General features: G+C 54.0%; 3 protein-coding genes across 8 annotated transcripts in view; 1 reads left to right on the top strand and 2 right to left on the bottom strand.

Moving 5' to 3' along the window:
* ZFHX2 (zinc finger homeobox 2) overlaps positions 1 to 1,890 on the bottom strand; it is a 30,657-nt gene extending 28,767 nt beyond the window's left edge. For both annotated transcript variants that reach the window (XM_061430398.1, XM_061430400.1), the window contains exon 1: positions 16 to 1,890. The gene's annotated coding sequence lies outside the window, so the exon portion shown is untranslated. The remainder of the gene's footprint in view (positions 1 to 15) is intronic.
* A 1,130-nt stretch (positions 1,891 to 3,020) lies between these two features.
* Positions 3,021 to 7,257, top strand: THTPA (thiamine triphosphatase). Of its 3 annotated transcripts, none has more exons than XM_061430406.1 (4): positions 3,049 to 3,358; positions 3,521 to 3,664; positions 3,743 to 4,294; positions 5,401 to 7,257. In XM_061430406.1, the coding sequence occupies exons 3-4, from the start codon at positions 3,748 to 3,750 to the stop codon at positions 5,511 to 5,513; spliced, it is 660 nt and encodes a 219-aa protein (XP_061286390.1). In that variant the 5' UTR covers positions 3,049 to 3,358; positions 3,521 to 3,664; positions 3,743 to 3,747; the 3' UTR covers positions 5,514 to 7,257. The 3 variants fall into 3 exon arrangements, with proteins under 3 accessions (XP_061286391.1, XP_061286390.1, XP_061286392.1); XM_061430408.1 differs by having other exon boundaries at positions 3,356 to 3,440; XM_061430407.1 differs by lacking the exon at positions 3,521 to 3,664 and having other exon boundaries at positions 3,021 to 3,358.
* AP1G2 (adaptor related protein complex 1 subunit gamma 2) overlaps positions 6,201 to 14,154 on the bottom strand; it is a 10,177-nt gene continuing 2,223 nt past the window's right edge. Inside the window, exons 2-22 of one of the 3 annotated variants that reach the window (XM_061430402.1) lie at positions 13,877 to 14,081; positions 13,353 to 13,477; positions 13,070 to 13,211; positions 12,853 to 12,949; positions 12,607 to 12,683; positions 12,394 to 12,489; positions 11,923 to 12,003; positions 11,538 to 11,636; positions 11,312 to 11,367; positions 11,029 to 11,142; positions 10,720 to 10,860; positions 10,580 to 10,634; positions 10,377 to 10,499; positions 8,896 to 8,985; positions 8,678 to 8,805; positions 8,321 to 8,425; positions 7,907 to 8,030; positions 7,691 to 7,826; positions 6,895 to 7,058; positions 6,570 to 6,668; positions 6,201 to 6,482 (exon numbers count right to left, since the gene is read on the bottom strand). In XM_061430402.1, the coding sequence (XP_061286386.1) occupies positions 6,381 to 6,482; positions 6,570 to 6,668; positions 6,895 to 7,058; positions 7,691 to 7,826; positions 7,907 to 8,030; positions 8,321 to 8,425; positions 8,678 to 8,805; positions 8,896 to 8,985; positions 10,377 to 10,499; positions 10,580 to 10,634; positions 10,720 to 10,860; positions 11,029 to 11,142; positions 11,312 to 11,367; positions 11,538 to 11,636; positions 11,923 to 12,003; positions 12,394 to 12,489; positions 12,607 to 12,683; positions 12,853 to 12,949; positions 13,070 to 13,211; positions 13,353 to 13,477; positions 13,877 to 14,081 (2,359 nt within the window). In that variant the 3' untranslated portion in view covers positions 6,201 to 6,380. Of the gene's footprint in view, positions 6,483 to 6,569; positions 6,669 to 6,894; positions 7,059 to 7,130; positions 7,220 to 7,690; positions 7,827 to 7,906; positions 8,031 to 8,320; positions 8,426 to 8,677; positions 8,806 to 8,895; positions 8,986 to 10,376; positions 10,500 to 10,579; positions 10,635 to 10,719; positions 10,861 to 11,028; positions 11,143 to 11,311; positions 11,368 to 11,537; positions 11,637 to 11,922; positions 12,004 to 12,393; positions 12,490 to 12,606; positions 12,684 to 12,852; positions 12,950 to 13,069; positions 13,212 to 13,352; positions 13,478 to 13,876; positions 14,082 to 14,154 lie in introns of those variants that run through there. The other 2 variants (XM_061430403.1, XM_061430404.1) reach the window with 2 other exon arrangements.

Below are 14,154 nucleotides of genomic sequence, written 5' to 3'. Positions count from 1 at the left end.
AATCGATGCACTTACACCTCAGCTGGAAGCAGGGACGGGAGTCGAACCGCGGCCGCCGAGCAGCGCGAGGCGGGGAGGGGAGGGGGTGGCTCTTGGAAGGGACTTCTCCGATGTGTTGATTCCTTTTTTTCCCCTCCTCCTCCCTCCCTCCAGCGCTCACTCCGGGGCGTCGGGGACGGAGATGGAAAAAATAAATAAATAAATTCACGGCGGTGAGGGAAGTGAAGGAAAATAATCAATGCTATTTGGCTGCGGCTGAAGTGTTTTCCCGGCTTCGTGAGGGGGTTTCCATTGATTCACCCTGGGCACTCGCTCGCTCCCTGCCTCCTCCTCCTCCTCCTCGCCCTCCTCCTCCTCCTCCTCCTCCTCGCCCTCACTCCTCCGCCTCATTCAGTGGCTGGAGCCGAGGCGTCCCACACAATGGAATAATCAATACCCAGGCGCCCGGGGCGGCCCCACTGAGCAGGTGCAGCGGCCCGCCCGTCGAGGAGTAAGCCGGGAGTTGTAGTCCGCCGGCCCTAGAGCTTGGTGTCTGCTTCACCAGACTGTAGGCGGAACCTATGACAGGCGGACTGCGGTGCTGGCCACCTGCTTGACTGTGGCTCCAGGTCCAAGCCGGTGCCTGCAAAGAGCATTTTAAACACTTTCCCGAGTTCTCCTCCTCTTTCTTCTGTCTACAGAAATATACATGTGTTTTGTTATTACTATTATTTTTTTTTTAATCAGCTCTAGAGCAAGCCATGGCTTCTATGAGCTTTCCAGAACCACCAGAGACCTCGCTTTTTTTTTTTTTTTTCTCACTTTAACTCCCTTCTTTTCGCCTTATTAATTCCCCTCCCTTCCAGTTGGGCACTATAGAACCTTGTCCGCCGCAGCAATTACTCTGAGTCACCGGAGCTTCTGTCTCCTTCACTCGGTCACATAGTCCCCAGAGTTGGGTGCAGGTGGGGTGGGGAGAGGGCCTGGTTCCCCATCCTTATTTTCAGTTTATCAGCTCACATAAACTCCGTTATATTCTAATAACTGCTGAAACTTAACGAGTGCTTAGGGACAGTACCAAGCACTTTAACATATATTAACTTATTTAATCTCCACAACTAGTCTCGTTTTACAGTTAGGAAGGCCTGCATGTATGCTCAGCCCTGTCTGATTCTTAGAGACTCCATGGACTATAGCCCACCAGGCTCCTCTGTCCATGGGATTTTCCAGGCAAGAATACTGGAGTGGGTTGCCATTTCCTCCTTCATGAGATCTTTCCAACCCAGGGATTGAACCTGTGTCTCTTGTGTCTCCTGCATCAGCAGGCAGATTCTTTCCCCTGGCACCAGAAACCAGGGCACAAACAATTCACTGGCCCAAGGTCACATGGCCAGTAAATGACCCAGCCAGGATCCAAACCCTGATGCTCAGACTCCAGAGCCCATACTAGCTGCTACAGCCTACTTCTATTAATAGAAGAAAAAAAAAAAAAAAAGGTCCTAGGGTTCACAGGAAAAAAGGAAGGAGAAAGAAACTAATATTTTGAATCTCTATGATGTGACAGCATGTCATTGAATCCTCACACTTATCTGTGAGGGAGTCCACATTTTACTAAAGACAAAACAGAGATTTCAGGAGGTAGAGTATCTTTCCCAACACCAAACACCAATAAAGTGAAGACCGGAGTTGACTCCAGGTCTGACTGACTTCGGAGTCTAATCTTTCTTTCTCTTTAAACTGCTGCCTCTGCCCTACTGGATTTGAACCCTATAACTCAAGGAAGAAATTAAGTCTTCTTACTTTGAGCAACAAAACTTAAAAGCAAAGGACAGATGAAAAGCAGACCAATGAAAGGAGTTAGGGGCTGGGATCCCTCTCTTCCCTGCACACTGGTTCCTGTCATTGGGTGGGTGGGGGTGGGGGGGGTGGGCGGTTGCAGATAAACATTCAAAACATGCCAGGTTCAAGATGCCATGTCTGTAAACCAGTGTCCTCTCCACGGTACCTCCCATGAGTCATGTGTTTCCAAAAACATACTGGGGAAAGGATAAGTGTAAAGAACCTAGCCCTTCTCACCCATCATAGGAGGGAAGCCAGGAGTTGACAAGAACCACTGTTTCTCAGTAAGCTACCTTACCCAAAAAACCAGACATACAGTAGATGCCTCCAGGTAATCATAACCCTGGGAGGGAGTAAGGAGAAGCAGCATTCTCTATTTTGTCTTCCAAAGCAGTCAGAGGGCCATTCCCATGTCTTCCTATATTTTAAATGAACACAAGTATTTCTCCTATTCCTGACAAAGCCTGCACAGGGGCCACAGGAAACAGACAAACTGCTCAGTTTGGCATGCAAAGCCTTTTCCAGTCTGCTCAGCGGTATTTCCAGCTTCATCTCTTTTCCCTTAAACACTGGCCAGGTGCTCTCCAGCTTCTGGGTCTTTGCTCATGCTGTTTCTGTCTCCAGTCGTTGAAATCCCATCATGTCTTTAGTTTTCATCCAAAATATCATTTCCTCCTCTTACAGAAAGTCGTTGGGGGAGGGGGCTTCCCTGGTGACCTAGTAGTTAGAATTCTGGCTTTCACTGTGGGAGGCTGGTGTTCAATTCCTGGCCAGGAACTGAGATCCCTCAAGCTGCACACACACAAAAATAACTCTCCTATCCACCGTTATCCTGAACATTCTTGGGGATGTTTCAACTCTCCTTTAAAACTCCAGAGTCTAGAGTAACTGGATTGGTCTTAGCTATCTTTCTTCTTCCCCCAGCTCATTGCCATTGGCCTGCATTTAATGGGCCACCACAATAGTCAATAAAGTATCTGCTGGACAGGGTCTGAGTGAGTGGCTTGTATTCCAGGCCCATCTGCCAACGAAGTGAGAGGGTTGAAGGCGGGAATGGGGTCTGAGTTCCTTTTCCATCCGACTTAACTTCAGATAGACTCCCACAGGCGTCAATCTAAGCTTTCTTGTCACCATAGCGACGAGTGGGCAAGAAAGCAAAGTTTCCCTTCGGAACTACACCTCCCATCATGCACCCGGGCTCCAGGGTGTCAGGCTCAGCCTGCGGCCTGAGACCCGGGCCGCCCCTCGGGAGCTGGGAGAGGTCTGGAATGAGGAGCAGAACGGAGGGGGCCATCCTTGCTCTTGGCCCACCGCGGAGGTTGCGGCCCCTCATAACTTAGCAGGCTTCTCGGCCCAAGCCTGCCCTCGGCATCGCTACATCGGGCCTAATATGGCCGCTTGTGCTGGGACCTCCCCCGTGCGCAGAGAACCGGGCCGAGGTCCGGAGCCAGGAACTGCTTCCGGCATTCCTCGCGGGCGTGGCGTGGGCTTCCTTCCCCTTACTCCAGGTCCCGCGAGAGGAAGACCGTAGGGCTTTCAGGTGAGACCCGAGGCTCCGCGGGTCGGTGCTCTGGGGGGATCGGGCGGGGTCATCTCCCGCTGTGAGTAGCCGTACTCCCGAGGTAGAGTATGTCGAACGAGGGGCATTGAAAGGATACCCGCTACACGGCTTGCTTTCTAGAGAGCCCCTTGGATTTTCCAGGGAATCCTTTGGAATAGGACATCAGCAGCAGAAGGGATCCAACTGGAGATCTGTGCCTGTTGCTGAGACTTAAAAAACATCAGAGACAGACAGGGCCATCCATCACAGAAGGAGGAAGGACCCCCGACAGACAGCCCTGAGACGGTGTGTGCCCCTCACAAGTTCTTCCGGGGGGAGGGATCTTCGGGAGCTCATCAGTGTTTGTTGATTGACTGATTGCAGGTAGCATGGCTCAGGGCTTGATTGAAGTGGAGCGAAAGTTCGTTCCCGGGCCCAGCACAGAGGAGCGGCTGCAGGAGTTGGGGGGTACCCTGGAGCACCGAGTCACTTTCCGAGACAGCTACTATGACACGCCTGAGCTGAGCCTCATGCGAGCTGATTACTGGCTGCGACAGCGAGAAGGCAGTGGATGGGAGCTCAAATGTCCCGGAGCGGCAGGTGTCTCAGGACCCCACACTGAGTACATGGAACTCACAGCTGAGCCTTCAATTGTGGTCCAGCTGTGTGAGGTGCTGGGGGCTGAGGTCCCGGGGGCTGGGGGCGTGGCTGCTGTGTTGGGCCCCCTGGGGCTGCAGTTAGTAGCTAGTTTTGTGACGAAGCGCAGTGCCTGGAAACTGGTGCTGTCCGGAGCTGACGGAGAGGAGCGGCTGCTCAGGGTGGACCTGGATACAGCTGACTTTGGCTACGCTGTGGGTGAGGTAGAGGCGCTGGTGCACAAGGAGGCTGAAGTCCCAGCTGCCCTGGAGAAGATCCACCACCTCAGCAGCCTACTTGGTGAGGGAGACAGGCTCTTCTGTCCTTCCCTTGTTCTTCTGAGTGTACCCACTGGGCCAGTTGTCGGGGATGTCTCGAGGCTATTTCTTTAAGAGGAATTATTTTAGCAGTTTTCTAGAGGACCCAGTTTGCTCAGGGCTCTATCAAATCTGGTTCATCTTTTGCAGTAGCTGTCTAACCTGCACTGAATCCTTCCGTGTGTCTCTAATCCTCCCCAGCCATTGGCTCATGTCATTCTCATACCTCCAGCCCCTCTAGGTATCCTTCGATTCCATTTGTCAGTTCTCTTCAATCTTTCCATCCATCCTTTCTCCCCTCAACTCCTGTCCTCTGATTTTTATAATGAAATCCTCATTGGTCCTACTGGCTTGAGTAAAAGTCAAGAATGTCGTTCCTATGCGACAGAAAGCGGGGCAAACATTAGCAGGTTGGTTCTGTTCCCAGGCTTAGCTCCCCTGTACACAGTTCATCCATGCAAGTACAGGGTTGTGCCTCCCACAGGGCCTTACAGCCCTGGGATGTTGCTCTTGCCTCCTCAGCAAACCTACACTGAGTTCCCTGCTATCGGCCCAGCATGCTGCCAGGCACTAACAATCAGACACTGGCTAATTGTGGCTCCACACCACAGAGGCTGGAACTCTCTGCAAATCCCACCTCATTCATGGTCGTAGCTGCTTCTCCTTTCTATACCCCTTGGTTTCTCTCTGTGTGTGCATCTCTGCATGTGCTTCATTACCAAGCTAATGAGCTTTGGCATGCCTGGAGAGGCTTTAATCTTGATTGGGGGGCAGGAGCAGTAACTGAAATGAGTTGCTATTGAGGCACCCTCTGTCTTCCTAGCGCCTGAGTGCCCTTCGCCACTTCTCCTTGCCAGAGGAGAGGCTCGTGCTTGGCTTCCTAGGCCCACTTCTGCCTCAAGTGGCCCTCTTCGGCCCCGCTTCCCCAGGCCAATCAGGGAGTAGGCTGGTGGGTTAGATAAGCTGGTTGGCTGGCGTTCGGAATCCCAGTGCTGCCTTGGAAACAAGTTGGGGTCCAGCTGCGTGGGCAGGGAGAGGCACAGTATTTGTGGCTGTCTGGTTCTCTCCTCATTCTCTTTTTGCCTGTAGGTGTGCTGGCGCAGGGGAGGGCACCTGCCAAGCTGATTGTGTACCTGCAGCGCTTCCGGCCCCAGGACTACCAGCGCCTGCTAGAAGTGTATGGCTCCAAAGAGAAGCCTTAGGGGACTGGAGATCTGGACGTGACACGGGGCTGAGAAGCTTCATTCCTGGGCTCACCGTGCCTCTTCCCTTCTGGCTCCCCTTCTCACAGTGACTCCTCTCGCTCCAGCTCTGCCTGTTCCTTCACCCTACCCTCCGCTATCCTTCCTGGAGCCTTCCTGGCTGCCTCCTCTCCCTCATCCGTCAGATGCAATCTGTGGGCCGCCCCTCTCCCCTGGCCGCTAAGCAGCCTCCATTGATTTCCGCTCGTGTTTATAGGATTTCCACTTAGCCGTGATCAGTAGTTAAGCACAGGAAAATCCCTTGCCACCCCCCTCCCTTGGTCGATGCCATTGATTCTGCCAGCGGCTCCTAAACTGCCTTACAGCTGAGTTAGAGAGGAGGGGAGGCAGCAGGGATTTCCCTGCCCGGGGCTACAGGGAACAGCAGCAGCTTGGGGAAGCTGGTGAGGATTCCTGTTAGAGATCTAAAACTTCTGGTTTGACGTTGCCCCTATGCCCTGCCCTGGCCTAGAGAGTAGAGTGCCTCCTGTGGAGGTTTAGGGGCACATCTGCTCCCCAGCCAGAAAGAGGGTAGAAGGAAAACCTTCCTTTGTTGAAACCAGTTCCAAAAGCTTAGGGCAAGATACCTACTTCCTGTATAAGAAGGCTCTTCCCTGTCTGTTATTCACATACATTTTCTACCTCAAATATGGCTTTGCCCCCTAGGGCTTTATTGGCTTTCATCATTTGTGGGGTTCCCCCCACCCCAGTTTCTGCAGCAGCAAGGACAGGACCAGAGTGCCACCTGCTGGTCACCCTCAGATATGGATCCAAGTAGCTCCTGATTTGGGGGCACAGGAGGAGTTCAGGCTTTGAGTGGAGGCTGAGTTATTGCCATGTCTCCACGGGCAAGTTGTTCACCTCAAAGATTTCCTGTACCGACTGGCCAAAGTGGTCGTAGGTGAGGCGCAACTTCAGCCGCAAGGGGGCCTAGGAATAGGAGAGCGAAGACCAGGGTAAGCACAGATGACTCCTCCCTGCCCTAGGTCTTAGCCTCGAGAGGCTCCTGGAGCTCACCTTGTTAGGATTGAGGATTCTGAGCAGCTGGGTCATGGGAAGGCCACCTTGGGCTGGAACAGTGTCTCCACTGGGGGCCTGTAGCTGCAGCTGGAAACTCTGAACACAGGAGGTTGGACAGAGCACACAGTAAGGCAGCTGGCTGGCTCAGGCAACCACTCCACACCCAGTAGTTTTACACCCTCTTCCCGCGACTCCCCAAGTGCCTGTCTCTGCAGTCGCTCCCTTCTCATCTCACCCTCCCTCCACCCCAGTGCCTCCTCTACTTAGTGGCTTTTTCTCCTGGAGTATCCAGGCTACCTCTGAGTCCTGGTCTTCTACAAACCTTAGGCACAGCCGCCTGGCAGATGAAGTGGGTGACGTCACCCCCTGAGGTGTTGGTGGCCGTGACAGTGATTAACAGCAAAGTAGGGGTTCCAGGGGGTCGAACAAAAGAAAGATTCAGCTGAAGTCCTTCACGCTCAAATACTTTGAGATTTGGGATGGGAGCTACAGTAGGGAGAGAGAAGTGACTCTGTATATGGGCTGAAGATAACAGTTCATTCATTCATGCAAGAAAAATTAAATGAGCACCCACTGGGTGCAGGGAACTGCTCCAGATGCTAATGATTGAGTGGACAAGAAGATGAGGTCCCCAGTGGAGCTCACAGCTTAGGAGAGAAAAACAATAAACAAGGAAACAATCACAGTCTGTAACTGGTGCTCTCAAGGAAATAACCTGTGGGGGGAACTAACTTAAGCAGGAGAGGGAGGGGAAGCATCTGACATTTTAGCTGAGGCTGAAGATGGAGAATGAGCCAGTTATTTTAATGTGCTGGGGAAAGAACATTCCATGTGAAAAGAATATGAACACCAAGGGCTTGAGTTGAGAGGGGCCAGTGGAGCGGGCAGTGGGAAAGCCTGTGAGGTGGGCAGGGAGGAAGCAGGACCCCGGGCCAAAGATATTGGAGGGTATCCAGGAGGGGACTGTATGATCTAATGAATCCTTTTACTAAGATGGGGATGTGATGGGAGCACACAGCAGGGACAAGGGAATCAGAATCTCAGTCCTCAGCTTAGAAGGGGAAGCACCTATTTCCACCGCCCCTTCTTTAAGACATCTCCCCTTTGCTGAGGCTTACCAGGGGGTCGGGGAGCGCAGGGAAGGTCAAGGAGGTGTATCAAAGTGTCTCCTGGGGTGGGATCCAGAGGGGGAGGGTGCTGGGCATTCTCAGAAGGGCCATCCAGGAGATCTAACAGATCCAAGAGCTTTGAGGCCTGGAGAGAGGGCAGAAGAGTCAGGGCTCGGTATGGAAGCTGGACCATGCTCTTCCCCCAGGGCTCCCCTGGCTTCTCACCTGGGTCTCTGTGGGGAGAGGGGCTGCTTCCGAAAGCTGGGCTACTTCTTTGCTTTCCTTTGCTTCCTCATCAACCTGAGGGCCACCCCGCTCCACAAGAGGCATCTTTTCCAGGACGGCAGCCCTGAGAGGAAGAACGCAGGTGTACCCCTCTGGGTAGACCCGGTTTTCACAAGAGATGTGTGGGAGGAGGGGTAAGAATATGAGAGACCTGGGCTCATGGCGGGTCAGACGTACCCCTGTGATTTCCTAAGACGGAACAGTTTTACTGGCTTTCAGATGAACAAGGAGGGTGGGAAGCCCATTTAGCGTCCATGAACTGTGGGCGGGCACAGGTAAGGCTGCGACCCCTGCACCCAGAAATGGACATAGGGAGCGAGCTGGGGGTTGGGTCCCACACCGTCAGCGGCGCACCTCAAGTGGTCGTACTTCCGGAAGAGGGCGTTGTACTCCACTGCCCGCTGCTGCAGCTCCACGTTCTGGCAGCTCCCGTAGATGGACATCACCTGGCAGATGCGGCTGGGCCACAGGATGGTCTGTGACTGGGACTGGCCATCTGCCCTGCCCTTCACCTCTAGGATGCAGCAGGGAAGGAAGAGGCCCCCACAGAGCAGGGAGAGACCCACGATACTTGGCTCAAAAGGACCCAAGGACAAGGGGCTTGGGATGGAGATGCAGGAAACTCAGAAACTGGGGGCCATAGTGAAGGGACATCTCTCGCTGGAGGTACCAAGAAAAGGCTCTGTGGGAGGGGCCGGGACCCAGTCTTACTTGTTGTCCCCATGGAGCCGGGTGCTGAGCTTCATGAGGGCCGTGAGGGCATATCCCCTGGTGGCTGGCAGGGACATCTGGGACTGCAGCACCCTTTCCAGTAGTGCCAACACCTCCTCTTTCTCCACCTTCCAGGGGGCACACAGAGAGTAATCCTGGGGCTGGCTTTGACTCCCCTCACACGTCCCTCCTCAGTGTACCCCCAACGCAGGACCCACCTGCAGGGGCTCGGTTTCCTCACAGGTCCCCTCCAGCAGGAGGTCTCCGTATTCCCCGATGCACCAGGCTGCCACCTGCACCAGTGGTTGCTGTGGGGGATGAGAAACATGCTGGGCCATGCTGACCCATGAGAAACATGGGTCCCTTCCTCACTTCCAGACCCCGTGACATCCCTTTAGGCAGTGCAGAGATAGTGGAGTTTGCAGGGGTGGGGAAAGGGAAGGCCCTTGGCACAGGGAGCAGTTATGAGCAGTTGTGTTAGTTCCGGGCTCTGTCCTGGCTCCTGGGCTTCCTCTGCTCTCTAGTGGCCAAGTATAAGAACTACATGGCTTACAACAGATCTCATGATTATACTAAGTGAAATAAGCCAGAGAAAGACAAACGGTATGATATCTGTGAGGAATCTAAAAGATATTACAAATGAATCCAAACACAAAACAGAAACACTCACAGAAATAGAAAACAAACATTGTTACCAATGGGGCAAGGGATGGGAAGGATAAATTAGGAGTATGGAGATAAACTGATACAAACTACTATATATAAAATAAATATGCAAGGGTTTACTGTATAGCACGGGGAACTACATTCAATATCTTGTTATAATCTATAATGGAAAATAATCTTGGGACTTCCCTGTCAGTTCAGTCATTAAGACTTTGCCTTCCAATGCAGAGGGTATGTGTTTGATTCCTGGTTGGGGAGCTCAGATCCCACATACCTCAGGGCCAAAAAAATATATATATATATAAAACAGAAGCAATATTGCAACAAATTCAATAAAGATTTTTAAAAAATGATCCACATGAGAAAAATAATCATCTTATAACTGGATCCCTTTGTTGTACGCCTGAAACTAACACAGTATTGTAAATCAATTGTTTCAGTTTTTAAAAGTACTGTAGGATAAAATTCAGAAAGAAATACCAAAAACAAAACAACCCCACCCCCCTCCCATGGCCTAACCACAAGGGGTGCAGTGAGGATGAAGTGACGGGGTCCTCCCTTGAGGAAGGGGTAGGTGGTTTCTGCTAGACTACTAAAGTAATATGGAAAGCAGTATTGGCGTATTGGTTATTGGTTGGCATCTGTGAATTCACTCAGCATTCAAGGTAGTAATAAGAACTAATACATGCAAAAAGAGCTTTTATCTATATCCTGTTTGATCAAGACAGCTCTGGGTGGTAGGCAGGGTAGAATGCTGAGTAGACCTGGTATGAAGAAAGTTCAATGAGTCATCTGTGGTTGCACAGACAGTAAGTAACAGAACCAGGACAGAAGTCCAGGTGTTCTAACTATAAGCAGGGCTCTGTCCTTCAGTGACTCCTCTACTAAGTAGAAAGCTGTGAGGATAAAAAAGAGAGTGAGACAGAGCTGTGACTCTAGGGGAAAAACAGTTGGGAATCTGGTGTATGGAGCAGGTAGCCCAGGAAGGGATGAGGCGGGTGGACAGCCCTGCGCCTGGTGGAAGGAGCGGTACCTGGGAGATGTCCTCAGCCAGGGCGCTGTAGAGGCGGCGCACAGAGTAGGCGTGGAGCTCCTGGGCGCCCCCAATCAGCTGGATCAGGTTGGCCACTGCATCATCGCGCACATAGGTGCCTGCCTGGAGGAGTGAATGTGGCTTGGTCAGCGTGGTGAACCCTGCCCGCTCCCACCCAGCTCTCAGCCCAGCCCCTGCCTCACCGTCGTCAGCACACGGAGGATGGTATCTATGTGCCACCGCTTGGTTGGGGCGAACCTAGGGGACATCATGGCTCTTCAGTCCTGGCGATGACCCTCCCTGGATTCCACCCTCTCTACCTCCTGGGCACCCATCCCCTCACCTCTCTGCTGCCAGTAGGATGCCAGAGGCACAGTCGGCCCGTAGATCAGGGGGGCAGGACTCCAGAAAGCCCTGCAGCTCCTGGGTCATGGCTCGTACGTTAGAGCTATTCACCAGGGCCAGGCTCAGTTCCAGGGCCCGCCTGGAGAAGAAACGTGTGTTTAGACAAGGTCTCCCAGGTCACCCCATGACATTCCTTGGGGCTCCCCTTTCCCAGGCACCTGTCTCCTTAATCCCCTTTCTCCAGCTGCTAAGCTGGCCCGGTGCCTGGGCCCTCTACTCTTTGCTATGGTTCCTCTGCCCTGCTTACCGGCTGAGGGAGGCATCAGGTTCCCACAGACATTCCACCACAGTGGGCCGGTGCCGCTGCACGGCACTGTGATCAGACTGCACCAGCTTCAGCAAGGACGTCAGCGCCACGTATCTGGTCAGAGCACGAGGTTCCTTAGCATACCCTGGCCGTCAGCCCTCTCCCCACCCGTCCTGCTCTGGTATGGAAATAAGAGGCTGGTGAATCCGGAGATTCTGGAAGAAGGAGGGCAGAGGGTCAAGGGCTCAGTGGCACAGCCCTGCCAGACACCTGGGCCTATTACCTAATGTTCCTGTCACTGTTGAGTAGGAAGCGGCCAAGAATGTTGACAGCTAGAACCTATGGGAGGCAGAGGTTGGGAGTCAGGGAAGGAGCAGCCTGCTCATTCAGCAGTGGGGAGTGCATGGCACAGGGTGCCCAGGGTGGGGAGGAGAAACTGGAGAACAGGACCTGTCTCCCTGGCTGGAGTGGGTGGGAGGGGCCCAGGGGAGGGGCCTCGGGGACGGTACCCTTAGGCCCGCGGCAGAGCGGATGTCCATGATGGTCAACACTGTCTCAAACAGCACCGCGTTGCCCGCGTTTCGGCTGGTGTCCGTGTTTGTGGCTACCTGCGTGGATGGGAGAGAAGCTCTAAGGGGCTCCATCCTTTCCTCATGTCATCCCTCAAACAGCTTACAAAAGTCTATCCATCCCCTCCACCCCCACCCGCCCCCAACTATGTGCCAGGGACTACTGCACTGCAACAGACTGTGTCCCTGACCTCAGGAGAGATCACAGTCCAGAAAGAAATGGAGACACGATCATCTGGCCACTGCATGGGGAGTGGTCATGGGAGGGACGCCCAGGCCAGTGGGATCACAGAGCAATACCCATAACCCAGGCCCCCACCCCAACCTGGGCCAGCAAGTCATTCATGGTCTCACTGCTCTCCTCGTGGTTCCGGCCCAAAATCCGAAGCAGACGAAGTATCTGGACCTGAAATTGGGTTAAATAAAAGTTGGGCGTAAGGGGCTGAGGATAGAAATCCAACGTTGAGAGCGCTGTGAGGGGTCTGGCTGGCTCCCAACAGTCTCCTTGCGCTCCCTCCTCCCAGCCTCCTCTGTCCCCTTGGGCCCTGGGAGGGTTCAGAGATGAGTGAGGCCAGGAGATCTGGGGACAGTCTTTTGAAAAAAAAAATTGTTACCAAGTTGGACTTTCTAGTTTTCAGGCACTCCCCCTCCCCACACTGGACCTGGGATGAGCTGGTGCCTGCTACCCTCCTGCCCAAGTTATTGATGAACCAAAGTATTGTCTTGGAGGGGACCACTGGCCATGGGCTGCCTAAGCTTTTTGTTCCAGGGATGCAGCAGGGAAGGATCAGCCCACCTGCAGGAATGGGTCGCTGACTCCAGACACGCTGTGTTCTGCGGAGCATCCTGTCATCACCAGAGTCCGGAGGGTGTGCACCAGCTGGGGTACCACCTGAAGGGAGGGCAGAGCCTGACCTGGGCATTCTTCTTAATCCTCTCTCCTTTCAGCCCCCTCCAACCCCACTGCCCTTCTCCTCCTGGCCCGGGGCCCACCCCTTCACCAGCCCACCTTTCGAAAGTGCTGGAGGGCTGCAGGGCTTCGTTCGCAGAGCTCGGTGATCAGCGTGACAGTGCCCAGCAGGATGCCTGGGTCAGGGTGAGGGAGCGAATGGTGGACAGAGCGCAGGGGAGTCTACTGTGTGCGTGTTTGCATGCACATGCTGCCCTTCACCTAGGAGCTACTGTTCCTGTCCTAGGGCTCCCTGCTGCCCACAGCCAGAGCTGAGGCAGTGGACGAGGAGCCCCGTGGCCTTACCATGGTGGCGTTCATGAAGCAGCTGGGCACAGGGTGGGAGGAAGATGTCAGAGAGTTCAGGGACCTTCCGGATCATGTGTACTGCAGTCAGAACAGCCTGCAGAGGTCAGGGGGCTCAGAGAGGGTGGGGGTCTGCCAGGATGGAATCCCCCACCTCTATCATGTGGCAGACAGGACAGTTTGTGCAGGAGCAAGAGCCTAGAACCTGCTGTCTCACCTTCTTGCGCACATAGGGGCTGGGCTGCAGGAGCAGCTTCTCCACCTCCGGGGCCAAGTCCCGGCACATCTCAGCAGAGCCCATGGCGCTCAGTGTGCACAAGGCTAGGCCTTGGACAGCCTCAATCCCCTGGCTCAGGTCACTGCAGAGTTTGGGGAGGACAGTCAGTCAAGCCTCTGAGAAGTCCAGTCCTCCAGTACCTACAGCAGGCAAACCCCTGGGATTTCCCAGTTCCCCACTCTCCCATCTCCCTGATTCCAAGTGCTTCCCAGAACCCTCTCACTTCTTGATGCTGTTGGTAATGAGCAGGTGGGCATCCTGCCTCTCATCCAGTAGAAGCATGGCCCCCAGGTAGCCCACCCTCTTGTCTGTGAACCTGGGGGAGGCGATCAGTTTCAGGCACTCCATCTACAGGGAAGCGGGCAGACCAGGAAGGGGTAGGGGTGAAACCGGAGGCACTAGCGTGGCTTTTCTTTCTCCTTTACACCAGATTAACCTGTGGGGGCAGCATACCCCAGGACCGCCCCGTTCAACAAGAATAGAGGTTTAGGAGATTTAATTTCAAGGAAACGGAAGATTGGGAGAGAAGAGCAGGGGCCTTGAATGGCGCTGGCCAGAGAATGAGGGGTTCAGTCCATCTGATGACCAGTTGGGGTTGTAAGGGCAAGGAGATCTGCGGTACACCCTGTGAGGGCCCAGCAACTCCGCAGAATAAAGAAATCGAGAAACAAGTGAGGGGGGTGTTCGCTACCGTGCCCCACTAGCTTCTCTCATCAAACTCGGACGGGAGGCGTCCACGCCCAGTACCTGTCCAAAGTGGGCGGGGTAGCCTAACATGTGGACGTAGAGCAGTTTGGCCAGCTGGCGGTGGCTGTGCAGAGGGTCCCCATCGCGGAAGGAGGCCCGGATGTGGGCGCACTCTTTCTGGATCACCTCCCGCTCCTGGGCCTGGGTCTTGGCCCCACGAATCTCCTGGATTAGATCCTGAAGCTTCAGCGAGGACGCCACCATCCTGGCGGGCAGAGCCCGGAAACGGAGAGGGCCTTAACCCTCTGGCAGTAAGCATCCGGCCTTTTCTGCACAGG

Source organism: Bos javanicus, chromosome 10 (assembly GCF_032452875.1).
Source record: "Bos javanicus breed banteng chromosome 10, ARS-OSU_banteng_1.0, whole genome shotgun sequence".
NCBI lineage: Eukaryota > Metazoa > Chordata > Mammalia > Artiodactyla > Bovidae > Bos > Bos javanicus.
The sequence above is the reverse complement of the archived record's forward strand: the minus strand, read 5'-3'. Positions and strand labels throughout refer to the sequence as shown.